Source organism: Salvia splendens, chromosome 9 (assembly GCF_004379255.2).
Source record: "Salvia splendens isolate huo1 chromosome 9, SspV2, whole genome shotgun sequence".
NCBI lineage: Eukaryota > Viridiplantae > Streptophyta > Magnoliopsida > Lamiales > Lamiaceae > Salvia > Salvia splendens.
Window position 1 is genome coordinate 22,964,167 of NC_056040.1, and position 24,096 is coordinate 22,988,262.

The 24,096-nt window shown below is 35.7% G+C and overlaps 1 protein-coding gene across 1 annotated transcript; it reads left to right on the forward strand.

Annotated features, from left to right (window-relative positions):
* Positions 1 to 529: 529 nt before the first annotated feature.
* LOC121747601 (proteasome adapter and scaffold protein ECM29-like) lies at positions 530 to 22,194 on the forward strand. Its single transcript, XM_042141670.1, has 35 exons — positions 530 to 850; positions 1,513 to 1,680; positions 1,767 to 1,856; positions 1,993 to 2,129; positions 2,239 to 2,329; positions 2,492 to 2,574; positions 2,682 to 2,788; positions 3,259 to 3,411; positions 4,424 to 4,488; positions 5,533 to 5,620; positions 5,715 to 5,793; positions 5,916 to 6,024; positions 6,105 to 6,164; positions 6,273 to 6,391; positions 9,651 to 10,029; positions 10,103 to 10,287; positions 10,373 to 10,445; positions 11,497 to 11,647; positions 11,764 to 11,933; positions 12,120 to 12,467; positions 13,065 to 13,232; positions 13,336 to 13,629; positions 13,899 to 14,075; positions 15,366 to 15,629; positions 16,200 to 16,298; positions 16,505 to 16,689; positions 16,990 to 17,325; positions 18,473 to 18,626; positions 18,771 to 18,881; positions 19,530 to 19,697; positions 20,224 to 20,314; positions 21,201 to 21,362; positions 21,457 to 21,569; positions 21,651 to 21,710; positions 21,814 to 22,194. Exons 1-35 carry the CDS (start codon positions 647 to 649, stop codon positions 22,006 to 22,008), a joined length of 5,436 nt encoding a protein of 1,811 aa, XP_041997604.1. The 5' UTR covers positions 530 to 646; the 3' UTR covers positions 22,009 to 22,194.
* The last annotated feature ends 1,902 nt before the right edge of the window (positions 22,195 to 24,096 follow it).

A 24,096-nucleotide genomic window follows, 5' to 3' on the forward strand; every position in this document is an offset into this window, starting at 1 on the left:
TAAGTTGCATCAAATCATGGAGGTAGTGATCGATTGGAGTTCGTTGTGTGGTTATTACTTTGATACCAAAAAAAGGATGCAACACTTGGCCCGCTTGTGCCTACCATGGTGAGAATCGACAGATAGCTAGGGTTGAGAAGGAAGACAGAAGAATCGATTCTTGAAGATGATTGGAGTACAGCGCCGCATTGTGGGAGAAGAAAGTGAGGTTTTTTTTGTTTTACCTTACGCATAATAACTTTACAAGGTTTGACTCATATACAAAATGACTATACTGTCCCTTGGCTGAACTAATTAATTGACTGGATGAATGACGGAATTAAGATGTATTAGCTTTAATCCTAGCCATCAAAATTTAAATCTAATGATCAAAATTTAGTCTCTAGTTACACTAAGGAGGTGTTGTGCATATAAGGGGACCTATATGTATAGCTCACTCATTTTTTAAAGATTTTTTGAGAGTTTTGAATCATTTATTTGTATTAAGAATTTAGTAATTTAGGGAGAAAAAAAAACCAATACTACAACAATTAGGGTGATGTGGTAATAAAGGTCTGGTCTCGCATTCAAAGGTGGAGTACTCCGATTTTGATTCTCGACTACACACGAATTAGTCTTGAGAAGTAAGGCACACTGTTCATTCAATATGGCGGGCCTTTCCACCTCCGGCGCCGGCGCCTGGTCCTCGGCACTCTCAGGAAAGTCCGATGACGAGAAGGAGGACCTCCTCGACAGAATGCTCACGCGTCTGGCGCTATGCGACGATTCTAAGCTCCAAGACTTGCTCGCTAAGATTCTCCCCCTCTCCATTGCTGCCCTTTCCTCTGCTTCCGCTCCTCTCCGCAATAAAGTATTCTCTCTTCCCCTCTATACGCTTTACCTATCACTCAATTCCTCACTTGCTTATTGTGCCCTATCAGGAATTGTTCAATTGGAGTTTCTTCCAACATGGATTTTTTATTGTTTGAACTTTTATAGTTATGCGTGTATAATGGAAAATTAATGTAATCCGTGTACTTGTCTGGACTTCTATAATTGAAAAGTTCATCTGAGTATGGCTTTAGCGATCGTGTTGATTTCTGGATAGCTGAATTTCGATTGGAAGTTTAGTTGATGGATGGTTCGTGTTTCATCGGTTTTCTGCTGCATTACTCTGGCAGCAGAAATGTTGTCGAAATTCATCTGTGGTGGCTTGGGTTTCCTAGTTACAGTTTCCTTGAATTTCTCGTGACATTTCTGTATTAATCATGCTCTCGAACAGCAAACTTCTTATACTTTCTCTTGAGAGTTGAGAGGGGATACACACACATCTGCGAGGTATAAGTTACAATCTCAGTGCAGACTGGTGCACCTTATCATCTTTGATTACTTGGTAATGTTTCCTTGAGAAATGGAGTTGGGATTAATATTAATCATTGGTTGGTTGCATGCGATTTCCTCAGCTGTGCATTTACACTTTTACTTCTGTAACTGTCAGTTTCTATATGTGACTTCTCCCCATATTATTATTAGGTTATGGAAATCCTCAGTCACGTGAACAAGAGAGTGAAGCATCAGGCAACAATTGGCCTACCTCTGTCTGATTTATGGAAATTGTACATGGAATCTAGTTCTGCTCCTATGGTTAGAAACTTTTGCATTGTCTATATAGAGATGGCAATTGACCGTGTGCAGAAGGAGGTATGTCTTTGTTATTGAGTATTTGACCTTCTTAAGTGAAGACTGAAGATATTAAACATTTATATGGCCTAACCATGAAACTGCAGGAAAAGCAACTACTAGCTCCGGTATTTTTAACCAACATCTCTAAGCTGCCTTCCCAACACCAGGATATATTACTTAAGATCATGGCAAAGGTATATTTGCTGCCTTTTGTTATTTTCTTATTTTGAAATACATGTTCTTTTATTGTACCGTTGTGCAAGTATTATTCTTGAAGATCATAGCAAAGGTATATTTGCTGCCTTTGGTGACTGACAATCTTTAATTTAGGTTATTGGCGAATGCCATACATCTCAAGTCAGTGATGCGATTCTGGGACAGTATAAGGCCTTAGTAGGTTCTAAGGACCTTGAGATATTTCTTGAGTTTTGTCTTCATACAATTTTGTATCAGCCATCTTCTCAGAGGTTGGATTATTATACAATATCTTTTCCCTGAATGCATATTCTCACTTTTCACAATGTGAATGGTCTTTACATATAACCGAAAAAGTAATGTTGATGGCTTCCTTTGCAGCGGAGGACGCCCAGCTGGGCTTTCAACTATTCAATTTCGACGTGTTACTGGAAATGACCCCCTTGATTATGATAAGCTACGCAATAGAAAGGTGGGAAGTGTCAAACATCAAATGCTCACTAGTTATCATATATCCAATAAAAAAGTGTTGTCTATTACATGTACTTTGACCAGCACTTTGAATGTCAGATGTGATATCCTTGCTTTTGCCTTTATTAAATATCACAAGCAATTGACTATTTGTATTCTATAGACAGGAATGCTTAATATAATTGAAGCTTTGGAACTTCAATCTGAACTAGGTTATCCTATCTATATAGCTGCTTGCACGGACAGGTACCAATTAGTTGAATATTTAAAATAAAAAATGCAGACCAGTTTTTTAAATCTTTTAGAACTTTATATAATATGGTGCATGTGTTTTGGGGTTTGCTTTCCAACAGTCATGAACCTGTTATTAAGAAGGGGGAGGAGCTCTTGAAGAAGAATGCATCTGCTGTGAATTTAGATGACCAAAATCTGATCAACAAATTATTTCTATTATTTAATGGTGCGTATTGACAAGTTTATTTGTATTTATGTTTCCTTGTATATTTCTCTACTTTTGTATAAGACTTTGTAATGTAAGTATATCCTTTTATTTTAGGTTTAGATCGTAACATAGTTCATACTCGCTCTATATATGTGGAAGTTTTTGAACTTGTGCTGTATACATACGATTCTCTGATGCTACATATTTTATTCTCATTTACAGTGCGCCTCATGTGTTTTTCAACTTCTAGATCCACTTCACGAACAATGTATTTCTTGAATTGGGTGAAAATAGTTGAAGATAAAATCCAATTTGCTTTAGGAAATATTTTAATTTTTGAAGTAGCATTTACGCGAACCCTTTGTTTTTTCGAAGTCACCTGTGTTGATTTAGTTCTTTAAGTTTTGAGGTTGCACTTTATTTGGACCTCCATTTGTAAATGCCAAGCTGCTTTATTGTAAAACCAGTTTTTGTTTCATGAAATGTAGGAACCACTGGCTCTGAGAACATTGCTCCAGATTCCAAAGCAAATCCTGGAAATCTAGCCCTGAGAGTGAGACTGATGTCTATTTTTTGCAGATCAATTACTGCAGCAAACAGCTTCCCCTCAACTTTGCAATGCATTTTCGGGTGCATATTTGGTAAGCTGGAAACTATGTAATATGCTATAATATTAATTGTGAAGGCATCATGAAGTAATGTCCGGTTATCATATATGTGGTGTACTGCCTGGTAGTTTTATAGTACCATATTTTTTTTGACGGATGTTCTCAAATAAAACCTATACGGTTTCATGAAAGTTCTACTCAATACTTTGCTCATTCACTTCTCTGGTATATTGACATGGGATTTAATTTCTGGGCGGGTGAAAAGTATGCTTCTTACTTTTATTATCCAACCTCTTGTTCTAAATTATCTTAAACATCTCTTAGAATCTGAATGCTTCATAGTGAGATTGGAGAATGCATAAATCCCAGGGCTCTTAACACTTAAGCTGATTGAAGAAATAGAGTTCTATATTGATAATATGGGTTGGGCATTTTATTAGGATTGATTCATTAAATCCTTCTGTTATGGATGTGATTGTCTGAAACTAAATTAGTCCGTTCTCTCCCACTTAATTAGTCATAAGTAGACATTACCGGCTACTTTCTGTGTGTTGCTTACATTATTAGAATTCCAAGGTTCTGACTGACTGAAGTTAGGGCCTTAGGCTTGTTTGGGCGTACCCTAATGCACTTTCAAATACATTTTGTCATTTTGAGAAATCGAACATGTTCCTTTAGGATATTGAGTGCAAGGTGCGTTTGAGAGCCATTGTTCCCGGGAAGCTTATGGTGTTTACTTGAGTTCAGAAGCATAATGACATTTTGGACCTGCTTGTTTCTGTTTTGCTAAGAGATTGATGTTTGTCCCCTTCCTGAGTTTTTTGTTCAGCCTTTGGCAGGTTCTGGAGTGGATATTTTGTTCCCTTGTTGTAACTTTCATTTCTAACCTACCAATTACTTGGTTTCTTATCACCAAAAAAGGTTTTAAAAACTTTCATGCAAATAAATATACTCTGACACTCATCGCAAGTCACACTTTGTCAGCCGTTTAGTTTCTTTTACTGAATCACTGGAAATTTTGATTCTATATTTTGGCATTACTCAGGGGTTGATGCCACGTCCAGGTTGAAGCAGTTGGGTATGGAGTTTACAGTTTGGGTCTTCAAACATGTAAGTAGTGAACAATAATATCTCTGATTGGGATTCACGTAGTATACATGTTCATCCTTTATATCTTCAAGCAGGATGTATACATGGAATTGTTATTTAGGCATAGTAATAGTTAGTAACATGCTATCAATCAGTCATACTCCCTACGTCCCATAAAACACTGCTCATTTTGTCATTCTAGTCTGTCCCCCATAATATTGTCCATTCCATTTGTGGTAACTACCCCACCACTACCCTTTACTTCTCTTCACTTTATCAATTTACCAAGCATGACCCACACACTTACCTAATATTCCCAGTGAAATACAATACCCTTATAATAAATGTGGGCCCATTTTTCCATTCATCTACAGACCTACCTAATATTTGTTAGAACCCTCGCTGAAAAGAATGGGCAATGATTTAGGGAACAAATGTAGTATTATTCTGTAATAACAGTACCTCTTGTGAAATTATCATAGGATGGTAGGAAATCTTGTTCTGTCATTTTTCCTACCCATCCTCTAAAGTTTGGATGCATTTCAGCTATGATTTGTGATTGTCATTCTAAGTACTTGTCCATTTTCTGACCCTAAAAATCCTTATGTTTATCAAAGATTCAAAATGTTCAATAGGCTCCCTTGTAATATGTTTGGGATATCTATTGTTGTTCAACTCTCTATCATTTTCAGCATCATAACACTTGTTATAGTTTGTAGTATTAGTTAATTTTACTGAGAGGAAGTGTGCAAGTGGAATGGGGTTGATTGATTACCGTTTGACAATCAAAATATAGTCTGATTCAATGGTTATGCATTACTTTTATATATTGTTTTGAGAAAGTGCTTAATTTTCTCAATGCCCTTGAAAATCTTATATGCATTCCCCCCTATAACTTTTTCAGTATGTATCTTTGCAAACCATGTCAATTAATGGATCAGTTGTTGGATCTTGTCTTCTTGTATGCTGAATTTTCTATGCAGCTTGCCTTTTAGCTTATGTGTATATAAATCCATGCTCTTACTGCTGGATCCATAATTGTAACCTCTTCCACCATCCTTGCAGGCTAGAATGGAACAATTGAAGCTTATGGGTCCTATAATATTAACTGGAATTTTAAAAACTCTTGATAACGTCTCGTCTCTGGAATCTGGTCAGTTCCTCTGATCTTGTTGAAAAATTATGGTGTCTTTAATTAGGCTTCTGAATTACACTGTTGTCGCCATAATTTTGTCATCTCATTTCAGATGCTGTTGCTAGAGAGACTAGAAGTTTTTGTTTCCAAGCAATTGGATTGCTTTCACAACGCATGCCCCAACTCTTCAGGTATATTTTTTTTCCTGTTATTTTTTGGGTGGGTGGGACTTGGGAGGGTAACTGTCCATCTGGTACAGCCTTGTGATGTGGATTCGATAAGTTCAGCGCTTCTTTATTGTTATCACTGGTAGGGAGAAAATTGATGTGGCAGTTCGACTGTTTGATGCTCTGAAGCTTGAGGGACAGTATCTCCGCTTGATTGTTCAGGAAGCAACAGCTTCCCTTTCTGTTGCATATAAGGTATAAAAACACTTTGTTGTCTTAATATTTTAACCTGCATTTCTCGTCTTGCATGTTGATGGTGACTTTTTTGGTTTCAGGATGCTCCCCCAAAGGTGTTAAAGGATGTGGAGTCACTGCTGTTGCAAAATTCTCAAGTGGTAAATCCATTGCTATGCTTGTTGACAAGGCCTATTCATCTATTGTCCTCTTATTTAGGTGGTTTTGCATAATTGGTTAAGCTCAACTTATCTTCGTCTTTTCACAAGGAACAAAGTGAAGTTCGGTTTTGCGCTGTAAGATGGGCGACATCCTTATTTGATTTAAAGCATTGTCCAAGCAGGTTTATTTGTATGCTTGGAGCAGCAGACCCAAAATTGGACATAAGGTAACTTGCTTTACTCAGAGTTGGTTTCAGGCAATCTATGTTTAAACAGCAGACCAAGACTTTTTCTTTTTTAGTTAATTAGTTCTAGTCACAAATTAGTGATCCTTGTAACAGTATTATTGGAATGTTTGAATTATCTTCTTAGGGCCTGTTCAGTTAGAATGATTATATCTCATGATTGAATATGTATTATGTTTGGTTCATGAGATTGAATCTCACAACTTAATCCTAGATGTATAATCATATGATAATGAGTCATAGCCACCCCCTTCCAACTAAAATAATCTCACAACTTAATCGTAGATGGATAATCATATGATAATGAGTCATTGCAACTGAATGGCACCTTAGAAGATATTTCTTTAAAATGCCAGTCTTCTACTAAAACTCTAAACTGACTCAATTTTCTGTGTTTCTTCTTAATTTATAAGGTATCATAAAAAGCCCATGTTTATTTATCATCCCAAAGTCTTTTCCTCGAACACTGAACACCTAAAAACCTGCGAATATGTATGAAAGTTTAGCTTTCTGAAATTGCAGAATATTTGGCACACAATACGGTAATTTAAATGGTGGTATAGGAATTGGTGATATCTCAACAAGGAATGAGGCATTAAGTATATGTTGCTCGATTTCTCACGTTGAAATGATTTCTTTGTGGTAAGAAAATACGGTCTTCATGAGATAAATGGGAGCATGGTTGGCTACAAGAACCACTTTAGAGCCCATCAAAGTTCATCTAAAAAATATACACTGATTATCTCAAATTAATTGAGGTCATTGGAGGGAGTCACTGGGACTTTTGGGAAGATAAGTTATTCACATAAGTTCAGCTAATATATCCTTACATCTATCTCCTAATTGGTTCATTTGTAAGAGGTGCTGAAAGGATCAATTTCACATTTTTATAATTTTTTCCTTTTCATCTGCTGGGTAGAGTGCAGAAGGAACTAATGTGTTGGGCCCTACCTAGTTCAGGAAGAAGTCTATATTCTTTGGTGTTTGGCCTATGGTTTTAGCAGAAAGGGCAGATTATTAGAGAATCTGATAAGCATATAAGATAGGGAACCTAACTTTACACAAAATCATGGTCATAGGTAAATGGTTGACTTCCTATTATATGCCATTCCACACTTATCGTGTGGAACTGATGTGGGATTTGTATCAGAATCCTTGTCCATACATTTTGTGTTACGAAACACCATGGAGTTATTTAATTGTTATTTTATCTAATTAAGTTACACTTAAGCTCATAGGTTGCTTTTACAGCCAGTCTTGTATTGGACTGTCATAAGTCAGTAGGATTAGTTAGTATTTAAATATGATGATAGTTGTTATTTAGGGTTAGGAAGAGTTAATCAGAGCTACCGGTAATCTGCTGAGCAGGAATTTCTACCTTAGGCTCAATATGTTCTCAATTCTCATTGAGTTCAAATATTTTTCTGGTGTAAATCACTTTTCTCTTAGTAAAGATTACCCTTGGCTCTATCATTTTGTTGGTCCGTTTTGATTTTAGAGAAATAGGAGAGTTGTCCATGAGGCTGAAGAATCACTTAATGATGTATGGCAGAGTTGAAGTTCAAGTGTTCAACATAGCGTTCTCCTATTTCTGGTCAGTAGGTGGATTTTTCGTTCCTATTAGGACGGTAATAATTCGGTTTTCCAGATATCAGTTGAACAATAACCGGACCGAAATTAACCGGTTATGAACTAACCAAAAACGGAAAATTGCAATTTCGGTTCGGTCTCAGTTATTAGTATCGAAAGCGATCAGTTATCGGTGATTAGTTAAACCGAATATTAAAATTCCCAAAAATAAATTGAATACTAGCAGTGTTATTAAATACCATGGCATTTTTCTGTGGCAGATATCTAATCTTAACCCATCAGGCCGAGAAATACACGGTTATATTACTTAATCACTAGAATTTTATAGATGTAGCTCATCTCTTATTTTGTATCCAAAATCAATGTTGGATGCTCATTGGGAAGGTATTGAAATTCTTGTATTTACTGAAAGTTTTGTGGAAATAGAATAATCCCAAGCAACCTGTGAGCTTAAGCATATATATGGGGAACTGTACTAAAGAATGTATATATTCCAATAGATTTTTCATCAATGTATATATCAAGTTAATTTTTCAGTTTTTTACCAAAATCAATAGATATATTATATATAACTGTACTAATGAAGTGTTTGGTTGACGAAAGGAAAAAGAATGATTATAAAATTTAGTTTGTTTGGTGTACAATCACAAAGAGTATTTATTCTCTTTTCTATTGTTTGATTCAAGTTGCTGGCAGATTTAAAGCTCAAGAAATTCGTAAGAATCAATTTTTTTTGTAATAACATAATCGAATTCTTACTAGAAAATAAAATCGACAAATATTTAATTACTACTACTAATTTCTGCATGAGAACAAAGAAACAAATTGGTTTATCGAAGATGAAATAACTTTATTTCCCACATCGCAAATTGAAGAGAACCATGTCCTCATGTGTGGTATTTATTAACCTTAAGCATGACATGTTCATACATACCGTTCTGCTTTGGGCTGCACTTTGTTCAGTTCTAGTGGTTACCCGAGTGAACTACTAGTTCTAATTGGTCAGTTATTTTATTAACCGAATGTCAATTCAGTGCGGTTCTGTTCATGGATTTGGGGAGTTTTTTATTCGGTTAACCGGTCAATTTGGTTCGGTTAGAACAGAATCCAACTGAATAATCACCCCATTTAACCAAACTTTATTACATATGGAAAGAGGAGAGATAAATTATTCTATAAGTTAAGCATATTGGCCAAGAAGATCACGTTCAGCAGCTCTTGTGAGCATTTTATAAATGCTGCGAAGTTTGAATGTAACCTGTCCAAAACTAACTACTCCCTCCGTCACACTCAAGATGTCCACCTTTCCTTTTAGTTTGTCCCACTCAAGATTGCCACTTTCTATATTTGAAAATAAATCCCTCTCTCATCTCTCTTCATTAAAATATTCAATTACCTTTTTCTCTCTACTTACTCCACCTAACAACTCCTCATAAAATCCCGTGTCACTCAAGAATATGGACATCTTGAGTGGGACAGAGGGAGTACATAAAGAAGTTTAAATGGCAAGGTGAAAAGATATGCAAAGTTGGAAATTAGAAATCGTATTGTACAACTTATGTGCCTCCTCAAATTTAAGCTATCTTTGTTTATTTGAAGTTTAAAGTGCTGTCTTATTCTTATAATACTATAAATTTGCGCTTTTTCGCAGAGAAATGGCACTGGAAGGGTTATTTCCTGGTGATAAATTAAGGAACTCAGTGTTGCAAAGCATCTCAATTGAGTATCCCAAACTTTCAAACATGCTGGCTTGTATCCTAGAGCAGCAGCCAATGATCTTACATTCTACTAGTGTTGGAGATACAAAGCTTCTTTTCCAGTCCAAGACTTATGTGGTTATGGTGAAGTTTCTGTTGAAGTGCTTTGAGACAGAAGCTGCTCAACCTAGCTTATCTGATGACTCCGGGTTCATAAACTCAGTAGAGAGACTCTGTTTATTGCTGGAAAATGCTATGACATATGAAGGTTCTGTTGAATTGCATGCTTCAGCTTCCAAGGCTCTCATTACTTTGGGATCTCAGTTCCCCCAGGTAGATGATCAAATGGGTTTTTTACAAAATGAATAACTTGGTTTTACTCTCTGATTACTTTTTCTCATGACAGATGATTGCGTCTCGCTATGCTGAAAAAGTTTCATGGCTTAAACAATATCTCAGTCATTTGGACTATGATACTCGTGAGTCTATGGCACGTTTACTAGGAATGACATCCTCTTCCCTTCCTATTTCTGCTGCTACTGAACTTATTAGCGAATTGACGTCTTCAATTAGTGGAACACAAAAATTGAGGTTTGTCTCAGTGTCTTTCACCTTGAAGTTCTCATGGTCTCTATCTGCCATTATCTCATTATCATTGACTTTTTGGGATCCAAAGGTTTGAAGCACAACATGGCCAGCTATGTGCTTTAGGATATGTTACAGCAAACTGCTTGTTGAGAGCTCCTCCTGTAAGTTGTTCATCTTTCTAAAGAGCAGAGGGAGAGGCATTTATATATATCTCATATATAGAACACAGTGGATATCTATGAATATGGTTAGCACTATTTACAGGTCTTAGTAAGTAGAATTTTCATGTCTCCATACTGTTGCTATTCTGTTCTTAGGCCTCGCGCGGTTATTCCTCTTACAATCAACAGTATAGAGTGAAAAGTATTCTTGCTTTCTTTCTTGGATCTTCATGTCTCTATACTGTTGGTATATATGGTTTTAGACTTTATTATAGTGCTGTGGTCTTGCTATTCTGTTCTTAGGTCTCATGCGATTATTCATCTTACAATCAGCAGTATAGAGTGAAAGTGTTCTTGCTTTCTTTTGTTTTCTGTTTAGTTGATTTGGTCTCCCAACTTGCTTGAAATGATACGGATAAGCAAGACGCTAGTGACAAGTAAATGTGAGCTTGTTCACTGTTGGTAATACTGTGATACTGCATCATATGCTTCAAAAATGAGATTAGGAAACCTGTTTACATGTAGAACCTGAATCTGGAGAAAATTTGACGGCATGCTGACTGCAGAACATGGCCAATTTTCATTGCTTTAAACTTGAGTGCTTTCATTATGCCTACAAATTCTTTATATTCTTCATTTTCGAATTTTTTGCTTTTTATATTTCATATTAGTATGAATATATTAATAATGTTTTATTTATTCATTTGTCGATCGTCATATCCCACCATGCCGACCGCCATAACTTTGTGGTGGTTTTTTGGTCGACCGCCATAAGCTTCCATGTGCCATTCATTCCTCTTTCAGTCATGCTATTTGACATTGGTTCAGTTAGTTTTAGTGTAAAAATATTACATGGTTTGCTTGTGACAAATTTCTGAAAGTAAATTCAGATGAAGATGCTATAAAATTAGTAATTTTTATTTGTAACTTCATGAAGAGCCCCGGTTGGTAATTTGCTGCAATGTGAAATTCATCACAATTTGTTAGCTACATATTTGCTTTATTTCCTTCACCATTGATCTTATTCTATGTCCTTTTTTGTTCTCACCAGATCTCCAATTCAGTGCTTCACAGTGTATTGAAATGTTTGGTCGATTTAGTTAATAACGAGACCTCCACATTAGCTTCTGTGGCGATGCAAGCTCTGGGACATATTGGAATCTGCACCCCACTGCCTCCACTGGTTATTGACTCTGCTGAAGGTGAAGTAATTGTGCTGTTTAAATTTTCATGGTTTTTTTGGCATTTGGTGCAACTTCTTGAGTAATTCAAAATCGTTTAGAGGTGATAATTACCAATTTTCCTTATAACTCTGCAGTTTCAACTTGGACCCTCTTGCAAAAAAAATTAAGCAAACTGCTTGCTGGTGATGATATCAAAGCAGTGCAAAAAACTGTGATCGCTTTGGGGCACATGTGCGCAAAAGAATCATCTTCATCACATCTAACTATTGCTCTTGATCTGATTTTCAGCCTTTCCCGGTCGAAGGTAGGTGACCCGTTTCGATGATTATTAGACGATCAGTGTCCGTCCTTGCATTCTGTGATCTTGTCTCCCTTGGAAGATTTTTATTTATAAGGAACTTATAGCATAGACTTCTTTAGGTTTTACTTAATGAGATGAACAATTCTTTGAAAATTAAACTATATTTTGGCTTTTTAAATTTTTTAACAGGTTGAAGATACATTATTTGCTGCTGGAGAAGCTCTTTCATTCATGTGGGGAGGTGTTCCTGTCACTATTGATGTGATTCTCAGAACTAATTATTCTTCATTATCCATGAGTTCTAATTTTTTAATGGGAGATACATCCTCATCTCTGCCAAGGCCCCCTTCAGAGGAATTTCAAAACAATGAAGATTACCATGTTGCAGTTAGAGATGCTATTACCAGAAAACTATTTGATGTCCTTCTGTACAGCAACAGAAAAGAGGAGCGCTGTGCTGGAACTGTGTGGTTACTATCACTTACAATATATTGCGGCCATCATGCAAGCATCCAGAAATTGCTTCCAGATATCCAGGTTTGTACTCTAACACTTGTTTAGAGTTTGAGAAGGAGTTTGATTCTTCTTCCTCTGGCAATGGATGAAATAAGTTGCAATTGGCAGTGTTGCTGAAATTCATCTCCACCAGAGTGCTTCTTATGCTTTACCAGAGATGGAATTGCAATAGATGCCTAAGTTCTTCGTTGTTTTGTTGCATAATGTTGGCACTTCATGTGCTTTCTTATTCTAGCCATGATTTTGAAGAGCTTGTCTTTCTTGGTATGTTTTACCTCTGTCTCTACTAATAAGGTCTAAAAATTGGCGCCAAACAAGGGACCAGTATTCTTCAATTGATTCTTAGAATAATTGAAAAATATAAAATAAACAGATGATTCTACCTTCTCCTCTTCTCTCTCTTTTTCAGCTGATAAGCTTAATCAAATGCATTTCCCTGCAAATATATGTGTTTGGTATAAGAATTCATAAGTATATGGACTGTTATAAATTCACATCTGATTTAATGCAATATATTTTGTAGTGAGATATGTCGTATTACTGTGCTGAAATGTTTCCGAGAAGAAAAATTTGCACTGTTAGCTCTCTGAATTACTGAAAAGTGTTTCTGTAATACAGGAAGCATTTTCACACCTTATCGGTGAGCAGAATGAACTTACTCAAGAGTTGGCATCTCAGGGCCTGAGTATTGTTTATGAACTTGGTGATGATTCTACGAAGAAAAATTTGGTTAATGCACTTGTTGGAACTTTAACTGGCTCCGGGAAGAGGAAGAGAGCTGTAAAGGTCAGTATACATGGCTTTGTGATCCTTTATCATGATAATACTTATTTTGTAATGTAGTTTCCTACATTGTTTTCTTAGATGTTCTTATTGTTATAATTTTCAGCTGGTTGAGGACACTGAAGTGTTCCAAGAAGGTGCCTTTGGTGAAAGCCCTACTGGAGGAAAACTGAGCACTTACAAGGAGCTTTGTAATCTCGCTAACGAGATGGGACAACCTGACCTGATTTATAAATTCATGGATTTAGCCAATTACCAGGCTTCCCTTAATTCAAAACGAGGTGCTGCTTTTGGGTTTTCTAAAATAGCTAAGCTTGCAGGGGATGCCTTACAACCTTACCTCAGTGCATTGATTCCTAGACTTATTCGCTATCAGTATGATCCTGAGAAGAATGTCCAGGTGCTAATCTCTCATTGCTCTATGTACAAACACTTGGCTTGTCAATGTGCTGAGTATGATTCAGTTTCAAATTTTATCATTGGAATTTTTTGGATCTGATACTCTTTACCTAATAATTCTACGGCTTCTGGTTTCATTGTTCCATGTTGCCCCTAATCTTTGCTACTGAATTTTCTCTTTCTTTTCCGTTGGTGTATGAAATGAAACATTAGTCCCTCTCCCTTTTGTTTTTACACTGACTAACTGCATTTGGTTTGTTTGCTTATAAGGATGCAATGTCACACATCTGGAAATCATTGATAGCAGATTCAAAAAAAGCAATTGATGAAAATCTGGACCTTATTTTTGACGATCTGTTAATACAATGCGGGTCTAGGCTCTGGCGGTCCAGAGAGGCTTCTTGTCTTGCTCTTGCAGATGTACTCCAGGGACGAAAATTTGACCAGGTTTCTGTCTATATATCCTTATACCATTTTTTTTATTTATATTCGGGAAGTGGGAGCAGTATTTCTTTAATCACCTAGAAATCAGTGAGAGTAGTTTCCGGCCTACTGGTAGGGTTAATCATGTCCTGCATTGTTAATTTGTTGAAGTCATTTCTTCCTGATTCTGTTTTCCCTTGTGATACCTAGTTCTTTGGTTTGAAATATGTAGTATTGACTCCTGAAACTCTAGTTTTCTGATTTTCTGTTTTAGTTTTGTCGGCTTCTAGCTTCCATATATCAAAACAGATGCACCATAGAAGAGGAATAACACAACTTCACCATCCAAAAGCAATGACTTTCTGGACATATTTTGTGTTTGTGAATACGAAGAACAAAAGCAGCATTTATGTTTCTCCATTTGTTTCTAATATATTTATTTCTTTGAATAACAGAGTAGAACACAGACACATATACCTAGTCATGTTGCACACTCAATGAAGTTGAGTGATTCAAAAGCATTTTGATAGTTTGTAACCTGTGACTTGTGAGCCTTTGTTGCTAGAAGCCTGCACATCCTTTTGGTAGTTTTCCCTTCTCAAAATTTGGGAAAATGCCTAAGAACGTATCCAGGCCTAACCAAGAGATAATAATAGAAGCTTAGACTTAGAGATGTACGGTGCATAATGAGTACAATGTATTTAGACACTTTTTTAGCTAATAACATCAGCGTGGAAGAAGAAAAGTATTGACATGGCTCATGCAGTGATAGGCGTATGAATTTTATTTTGAATCTATAATCTAGGTATCCTCTCTTATATGATTAACCCTTGATTAAAATTAAATACTGCAAATAGGTTAGGCAATTGCTTAATTTCCACAAAAGTGTAAGGAAGAATGCCAGTTTTGATATCATGTCATAAATATTAGTTTGATTATTGAAACGGGGAAATTAATTTGCAAAGCTCTTTACTGTTTAGGATTCATGGTCAGACAAAGTATCAGCATACTTGAAATCTATATTTTCCCCAGTTGTTCCCACTTCTTTATGCCATGAATAATGTGTCCATGATATATAAGTGACATGTAGCTGGCCTTTTCATTAGACTGTTTTAATAGTCACCAACTGCAACTCAGGTTCCCTAGGATCAGTATTAGCTGGAATGAGTTTCTTTTCTATTTCCTGCCTAATGCATTGTTTTCATAATATTTTCTGGTTTCACATCTTATATAACTGTCAACTAGTTTAGAATGTGCTATCATGAGGGATGTGATAAGACTGTTCTCTTATGGATTTCTCTGCTGTTGTCATAGGTTGAGAAACATTTGAAAAGTATATGGATAGCTGCGTTTCGGGCTATGGATGACATAAAAGAAACTGTCAGAAATGCGGGTGACAGATTGTTCCGTGCTGTTTCATCATTAACTGGGAGGTTATGCGATGTTTCCCTCACACCAGTTCCAGAATCGAGACAGACGATGGCTATAGTTCTGCCTTTGTTGTTGACAGAAGGCATAATGAGCAAGGTTGACAATATTCGTAAGGCTTCCATTGGTATGGTTACGAAGCTTGCAAAGGTAAACCATGTAGCTCTAAAACAGCTAAATTTGTTAAAATTCTCTTGGTGGCTCTCATTTCACTTAAATATATGAAAACACCTAAGGGGTTCCTGAATTCCTCTCTTCAGTTTTTATATTATCATCTGTATATTATGACATCTCGCATGTCATCCAAGTTTTTATCATGGGAGGTTTTGTTACCATACTTCACAACAATCTAATGAACTCCAAACTCCTAAGTCCTATATTTTAAAAGGTCTCTATGACGCCTTTTACCATGTATGCGAGTATGTCCTTTAGTTCTGCCGATGGTTTCCTATTTTATGCCCATGTTTTTTACAGTAGTGATATCTATCTGGTTATGGTAATTTCCTGCTCCAAAATTTTGTATGATGATAGTATCCTTGTTTGTGTTCTCTTTGAGCTTTCTCACAAAATTGTATAAGCGTGATCAAATTTTAAATTTTACATCTTCCTCTGGTGGCTAAGTGATCTTCTTGTATTTTAATAGTAAGGACACAATATAGATGCATTCTCATAACCTATTTTCCTGCCCACGGTTGCTAACTTTTTTATTGACATTTGTAGGGTGCAGGAATTGCAATTCGGCCGTACTTGAGTGATCTGGTTTGTTGCATGCTGGAAAGCCTGTCTAGCCTTGAAGATCAAGGAATGAATTATGTAGAGGTCTGGCAACTTATGTTGTGATCACTCAAATTGTGACATTTACCCGTACACTTATTTGCAATTCTGTTTCCTTTTCCCTTTACTGCATTTGTTGATTTTACTGAATACTGATCAATAATCTAGATGTTATTACATTGTTGCTGTTTATTGATTCTCTTACTGTTTCCCCCTACTTTATTAACACATATTTTCTTTCTGTCTACTAGATGCATGCCGAAAATGTGGGTATAAAGACTGAAAAACTAGAAAACTTGAGGATTTCAATTGCCAGAGGATCTCCAATGTGGGAAACTCTTGAATTCTGCATAGACGCCGTTGATTCCCATTCTCTAGAATTATTGGTTCCTCGTCTTTCCCAGATGGTCCGGTCTGGCATTGGCTTGAACACTAGGTATTTTACAAATACGTATACATTCGTATAAGGCTCCGATAGCCATACATGTTGCATAATATTCAACCTATTTTTTGTTTATTTGTTCCTGAGATACTTTTAGAAGTTTGGTGTCATTAGGTTAAAGTTTCACATGAATGTATAGAACTAAATTTTGAATCTAATGGGATCTGAATTCTCAAGTCAGTGCTTCTATAATTAGTTCATAGTTTGAAATGATTGTTTAGTACTTCGATCTAGTAACCAAGGACTGTCATTCTGTCTTCTAATACTACATATCCTATTTACTACTGTTTTCAGGGTTGGTGTAGCTAACTTTATCAGCCAGCTAGTTCAAAAAGTTGGTCTTGACATCAAGCCGTTCACTAGTACGCTATTGAGGCTTTTACTTTCAGTTGTTAAGGATGAAAGAAGTGCTTCGTCAAGACGCGCCTTTGCAAGTGCTTGTGCAATTGTTATGAAGTATGCAGCTCCTTCTCAGGCCCAGAAATTGATTGAAGATACTGCACGTTTGCATTCTGGTGATAGGAATGATCAGATTGCATGTGCAATCCTATTGAAAAGTTATGCATCCACAGCTGCTGATACGTTAAATGGATATCAAGCCATTATAGTTCCAGTTATTTTTGTTTCAAGGTAATGTCAACCACTTTTTTGTGTTACTTTACAATTATGATGTAAACCTGATTCTCTTTGGTTAAAAGTAAAGCTGGCTATATTGCTTGCCATGCATTTTGCTGAGGCCTCCCAGTTATCCCATTCAATTTTTACCCTTACAAACAATGCATCTGCATGTTTATGTAAACATGACTTGGAAATTAATGGTGTACATTGGAGATGTCAGGGATTATATGCATTTTTTAGTTGCTGCTAATATAAAGTATAACGCTTATGCTTTAAGAGATGAATTGCATGCATAGAATGATATAATGGAAAGACTGGAAGAGCATATTTATAAATCTTTGCTACAATGTTGCGCTGCCGCTAAGGTAGATTCATTTTTTCCAGTCTTCAATTTGTAGCTGAAATTGCTGAGCAGATAGAGTTGTTTAAAATTGGGAATTGAAAGTGAAAATTTGTAGAAGAAACAAGGCATTACTATTTTGTCATCCTGTGTAATTATGAAATGGAAAAGTGAGTTTTTATTTGAGGCGCTGGTGTATTTTTGTTCCTGGTATATATCTTGAAATTCACAGGAATCTATATCATATCTGTATTCTTGACTTTTACATGTCTCGTGTTGACTGATCATAACACTTATTTTTCTACTGAGGCCTATCTTTTGAAACTATAAACTTTTAGGCAATGAACTTCGAAGTGTCTGATACGGATAATCATCAGTTATTCGAAAAATGAACAATTTTTTTTCAGAATAGTCAATTGTAATAAAAGCTTGTAGTATGTATCTGTAACATTGTTTGGAGCAATAATTTGTAATTTTTTTTAACATGTACTGCACCTGTTTGGGTAATTTGTAACAATTTTCTTATCAGCATTTAGCACATAATGCATTATTCGTGGCTTCTGTGCTAGGGTTATTAGCACATGACACATTTTTATTCTTCTTATGTAATCATCATTTTAAGGAAATAGTGATTAAAAATATTTGATTCATAGGCTTTTCAGCATCTGGGATAATATCAATGCTTCTATTTGTTGAAGCCTGTTAGAAATCCATAACTTCCGTCATTTGGTGCTTATCAACTTGAAATTCAGTTTTCTGCTTTTTATCTTCTTGTTAACAATACCTATGTTTAAAACATATCCTTGTTGTCTTTTGCAGATTTGAAGATGACAAGACTATTTCTAGTTTGTACGAAGACTTATGGGACGAAAATATGAGCAACGAAAGGATTACTCTTCAACTTTTCTTGGGAGAAGTTGTTGATCTTATTAATGAAGGAATCATGTCGTCTTCGTGGGCAAGTAAAAAGAAGGCATGTCTAGTTTCTCGTCTCCTTAGTGAAGCTTCTTATTTTTTAACCACATAAGCAAAGTTATCCCAAGTGGTCACACTATTCTTCCTAATGTTAATTCACTTAAAAGTCGGATTCGATCAAATGCATCTTTTGAATGTGCAGGCATCATTGGGAATCTGTAAGCTCAGCGAAGTCCTTGGTGAATCACTATCTTCACATCATAGTATTTTATTGACCTCTTTGATGAAGGAAATTCCTGGGCGTTTATGGGAGGTATTTATATTTTTGTAACAGTACTTATCCTCCAATTTTGAAAGATTAATTGGTTATGCTTGCAAATGGAAAATGCAAATAAAATTAGAATATGAAGATTTAAAGTCACTCGTGATAACGGGGTACACGAAACATAATTTTTTTAGAGGCTACAAATTTAAGTTAAAACTTGAAAGCTCTTTCTAAATGACTAAATGATGCAACTAGGATACCTTTCTCTGGCAAGCGGTAAGATAAATCAAATTAACCCATTAGAGAGGAGTAAAGCCTAAGAAGAATGTATATAGTGGACTATTGGGGGTCATATTGAGCAAAGAGTGGAATTCCCGATATTGAAAACCCCTTAAATACATTGACTTTATCTGGAATTGAAGGCCTGGAGACAGTGGTGTAACCTCTTCTTCTAGGAGCGCACAGCTTTGCTCCCAATTGTTTTGAAGTCACAAAAAAAACTATCTTAGAGCTAGTCAGTCATCTGTCAATAATATTCTGAAATATAATATGCTACTTCACATCTAACTTTTTCAAACCCAGGTTTGCTGACTCTCATCTCTTGTGCTACAGCTATAAAATATTAGTACGCCAGTTATCTGTCTATATATATTTTTTTATATGTAAATAATGATTATATGTTTCTGTACATTACAGGGAAAAGAGGTTATGTTAGATGCATTGTCAGGTCTTTGTTCTTCATGCCATGAAGCGATTTCAGCATCCAATCCTGATGCTCCTAATGCTATATTGAGCCTTATATCTTCTGCATGCACAAAGAAAGCACAAAAATATAGGGAAGCAGCTTTTGGCGCTCTTGAGAGGGTATACCTCCATAACTCTATGCACTTGTTACCTTGACATTTGGCCGCTCCACAAGTTTTTCTTTCGTGCATGTTGGATGACGGTAAATCATAACATACCTGCCATCAGTGTTGAAGACTTGAAGTCAGTTCTTTTACTTTTCTTTCTATAGCATGAACAAATAGCAGTAAACCACTTGACCCTTTTAGCCAAAGACCAGAAATTGAATAAAAGCAACACGGTATATGGAATAAAAGCCATGAAGTTGCAAAAGCAAACTCTGCTAGTGCCCATAAATGATTTTCTGAAAAGGGGTTTAGCAAATTCACTATTTGGCTACAAAAATGAATACAGATTCCGAATCATGTGAAGCATTCTGATCAAAAGCAGATAGTTAAGATATCATATTTTGTTAATAATGCATTAAAATCCGTGCAGAAAAAAAAAGAAAAAAAAAATTAAAAAAAAATTAAAAAAAAAAAAAAGATATCATATTTTGTCAGACTCATAGGCTTAAATCTTATTTCTTTTATCATATCAATTTTAGGTTATCAAGGCATTCAAAAAGTCTCAGTTCTTTAACATGGTTATTCCATCTTTGCTGGAGATGGGCAATTCGCTCACTGTGGCCAAATCAGGTACCATAATTCAATCTGAAATCCAGGTCCTAAAAATCCCTCTTAAAATGAGAAGCGAGCATCAAATGTTATTATCAATGCTTTATCCTTGCTTTTTCTTTGTGTCAAAATTACATCTGCGACTCCATCATACTATTATCTAGATCCTATCTTTATCTCCTTATTTTTATTATGTTAGAAACTTCCCATGGTTCTAGAGGATAATTTATATGCTGCCCCTTCTGTTCTGCTTCTAGATTGATAATTAAAAGACTAAAGGCCAAAACTGGACATGAATATATGCTCATTTTATGATTTTGGTCATATACTTTATCTTTTGAATTTTTGCATCCTGAACATTTCAACTCGGATCACAATTGGTCCTACACTAACAATTCCGTCAATTTTTAAGCAGTTTTAACCCGATTTTGACTGATTTTTAAACGGTTTAACCCGAATGAGACTGTTAAAACCATCAAAATCGGGTTAAAACCATTTAAAAATTGACGGAAGTGTTAGTGTAGGACCAATTCTGATCCGAGTTGAAATGTTCAGGATGCAAAAATTCAAATGATAAAGTATATGACCAAAATCGTAAAATGGACATATGTTTAGGACCAGTTTTTGCCTTTACTCCCATTAGCCAGATTTAAAGTAGTAATGTGAAACCAATCTGGTAAATAGTAAACTATCAATAGAAATCGTGTGCCATATTCTTTCCAGCAGGTGATGCACTCAAATTAGGAATCGATGCTCACTAATGTTATATCAGTTAAGAGAGCAAAGGAGATTTTCCCTTTCCTAGAAACATTGATAATTAGATAGACGTTTGAGTTATTGGCCACATTTGTATTATTTAAGTCATATTCTATTGTGAATGTGATGCATTGGGTCACTCTTTTTGCAGATGCAGATGAACCAGATACTTCACCAACTTCTTTACAAGAAAAAATATTGAATTGCATTACTGCTTGCATCCATGTAGCCACCACCGCCGATATCATCAAACAACAGAAGAACTTCATAGATTTATGTTTATTATCTCTCTCACCTAAATTCTCTTGGGCAGGTAGGTGTCTTGTCTTCACTTACTGTCACCTAATTTCTCCTCCTTATCAAATCTGATCATATTCACACCGCATCTCCTTTCACGTATTGGGCAGTTAAATTGTCAGCCTTTTCTTTTAGTAAAGAGCTTAGTTCAAAGCTGCATAGTAGTTTGAACAACTCACAAGATGGTGCCTTGCAAGCCAGCATAACTGCTTTTATTCATGAGGTAATATCTGGTTCCATAGTTCTATAAGTACACCGTAGAACATATATATGGGGCTCTAATGTGGCATCTTAATATTTGCAGTTATTTTATACTCTTTCGCCCGAACTACTTAAGTCCCTGCGCACGGTAAAAATTGGGCAGGTGTGATAATACTCTCCAGTTATCCTTCATTTTCTTTAAATGCATACTATTATTGGTGCCTGAATTTGAATATTTGATGCGAGTATTGGTGAATGGATTTCAGGTTCATTTAGCATGTGCTGAATGTCTTTTGGAGTTAACGAACAAGTTCAGGGCAGCTCCGCCTGCCCAGTGGACTGAGCCGGAGTTTATGAGTGAGCTCGTTGAACTTTCTCAAATCGAAAAGAACGAGGAGGCCAAGTCTTTGTTGAAGAAATGCATCCAAATCTTAAAAGATGATGTAAAACCCTCACCTTAATTTTTTTTCCCTATATCTTCTCTTTTCAATAAAGTTGTACCACCACACTTGCTGCATTCACTTCAAGAAACAGAGTAAATTTACCCAATGGTTTATTATTGTTAGTTTGTAGCAGACATATTCTCCTGAATAACAATATATACACAGCTTCGAAATGAACACCAATATCATATTTTACGATGCTAACTTCGTTTCAGTTGCATTCAGATTAAAATTTTGATGATTGGAGTCTTTAACAAACCATTTGAAATGAACATAATTCATAGTACTTGTTCTACTTTCATTTCCTTGTTTTAGTATATTTTGTCGAGTCTTCTCGTTGTTCCTTTTAAACAAATGAAAATAATGTCACTGAAAGTTATATACGTATTTATTTACATGTAGTTATTACAGTTAAATCAAAACAAATTAAAATGCATGTTAATGACCACATAAATTTCGAACCTCCATTAGAAATTATTTATAAATTGTAATAGAGACTCACATATATAGACTCTCTGTCTTATTGCAGATGCATAATGGTCATTTTTAGACAATTCAGATGTCATTTTCAGTTTGTTTTTAGTTATTTTAAAAAATTCAAATTTTAAAAATATGAATGTCATTTTTTGTTCGTTATAAGTTATCTTTCCTAAAATGAACTAAAAGCGAACTAAAATGATCTTTTGTATATTTAATATATGATGATTGATTTATTTAACATACACTAATCAAATTTTGATTTTTGAACTGCATGTTGATTTAGTTTTTGAGTTGACTTTACAAGATCCGGTATAATCAATATATATAGATCAAGGATGAAGGGATGTGATCAAATACAAATTCTAAATATTGTATAAACTCTAAACTATGATCTGAACGGTTAGAAAATGTCAACAGTTCAACACAATGTAACAGTTGGAACTGTGTTGATATTGTACTGACACTGTGTTAACTTTTTTTATTGCTATTATTTTATTATCTATTGACATTTTTTAACGATCCAAATCATAGTTTAGAGTTTATACAATATACTACTATAAATTTGCATTTTATCACAAGATCATTGTACAAATCCCTAGAGAAACGGCTATCACAATGACTCAAGTACTCAATATAAAATAATAAATCTCCATAAATCACTTTTCTTTTCTTTGTTTTACATTTGTAGTTTTTTGTAATTTTCACAATTCTATCTCATCATATTTTGGTATTTCCATAGATAAATGAAGTCGGTTTTACTTTACTCCAAACACCCAAAATGAGTACTATACGGGTCTGTTTGGTGTCCATGTTGGCCCAACATACGTTAGGAGATAGTAACCTCCAATAGCAGGTTTGGCGTTTGGGATAGTAATCTTTGCTGTGTGTTTGGTTGTACAGACCCAAATCAACACCCTTTCAATAATCCGTTTGGTAAGCCGCATCGAAAGTATAGATACAAAATCTGATACCCGAATTTATCCTCGGTTAAATTCCTTATTACCTAAAGTACCCTCATTCTCATTTTTTGGCGGTGAACTCAAATCCTTCGTGAACCCTAGAGTCCGCCCCCCCAAATTTCATATATCCCCTAATTTGTGAATTCGACGGAGCGAATTGTGGAGCCATAGGGTTCGTCTGAAGTTCAACCCACGCGTAAATATCAGGTAAGTCTGTCGGGTGTGCGATTGTACAATGACGAATTCGTCGCCGCTGAGAAATCACAGATGTTTCCATTTCGGCAATGGGTTTAGTTTAGGGTGCTGTCAATTGCTTTGTTGCCAATTAATCATGCGCGTAGTGTTTGATGAATGTTGAGCGAATTCGCAGCCATTTGATAGGTAAACGAGTTATCTTTGTTTTGGGTTGCAGCTATCATAGGTATGTTATTACATAGTTCAATGCTAAGTATACAAAGTGATGTGTAAATATAATAATCGCAGCCGCAGCAATCAAATATTTGTTCCATTAGCCCACATTGCAGTAGCAAGGTCGTCCCTCTTCTTCGTCCACAATGGTGTTGGCGCGACCGTAGTTATAGTGGGCACGACAGTATCATCGTGATCACTTCCATACCCCTCTTCTTCGTGTTCTCCTACCAATTCGTCATACGGATCCATCTCCATA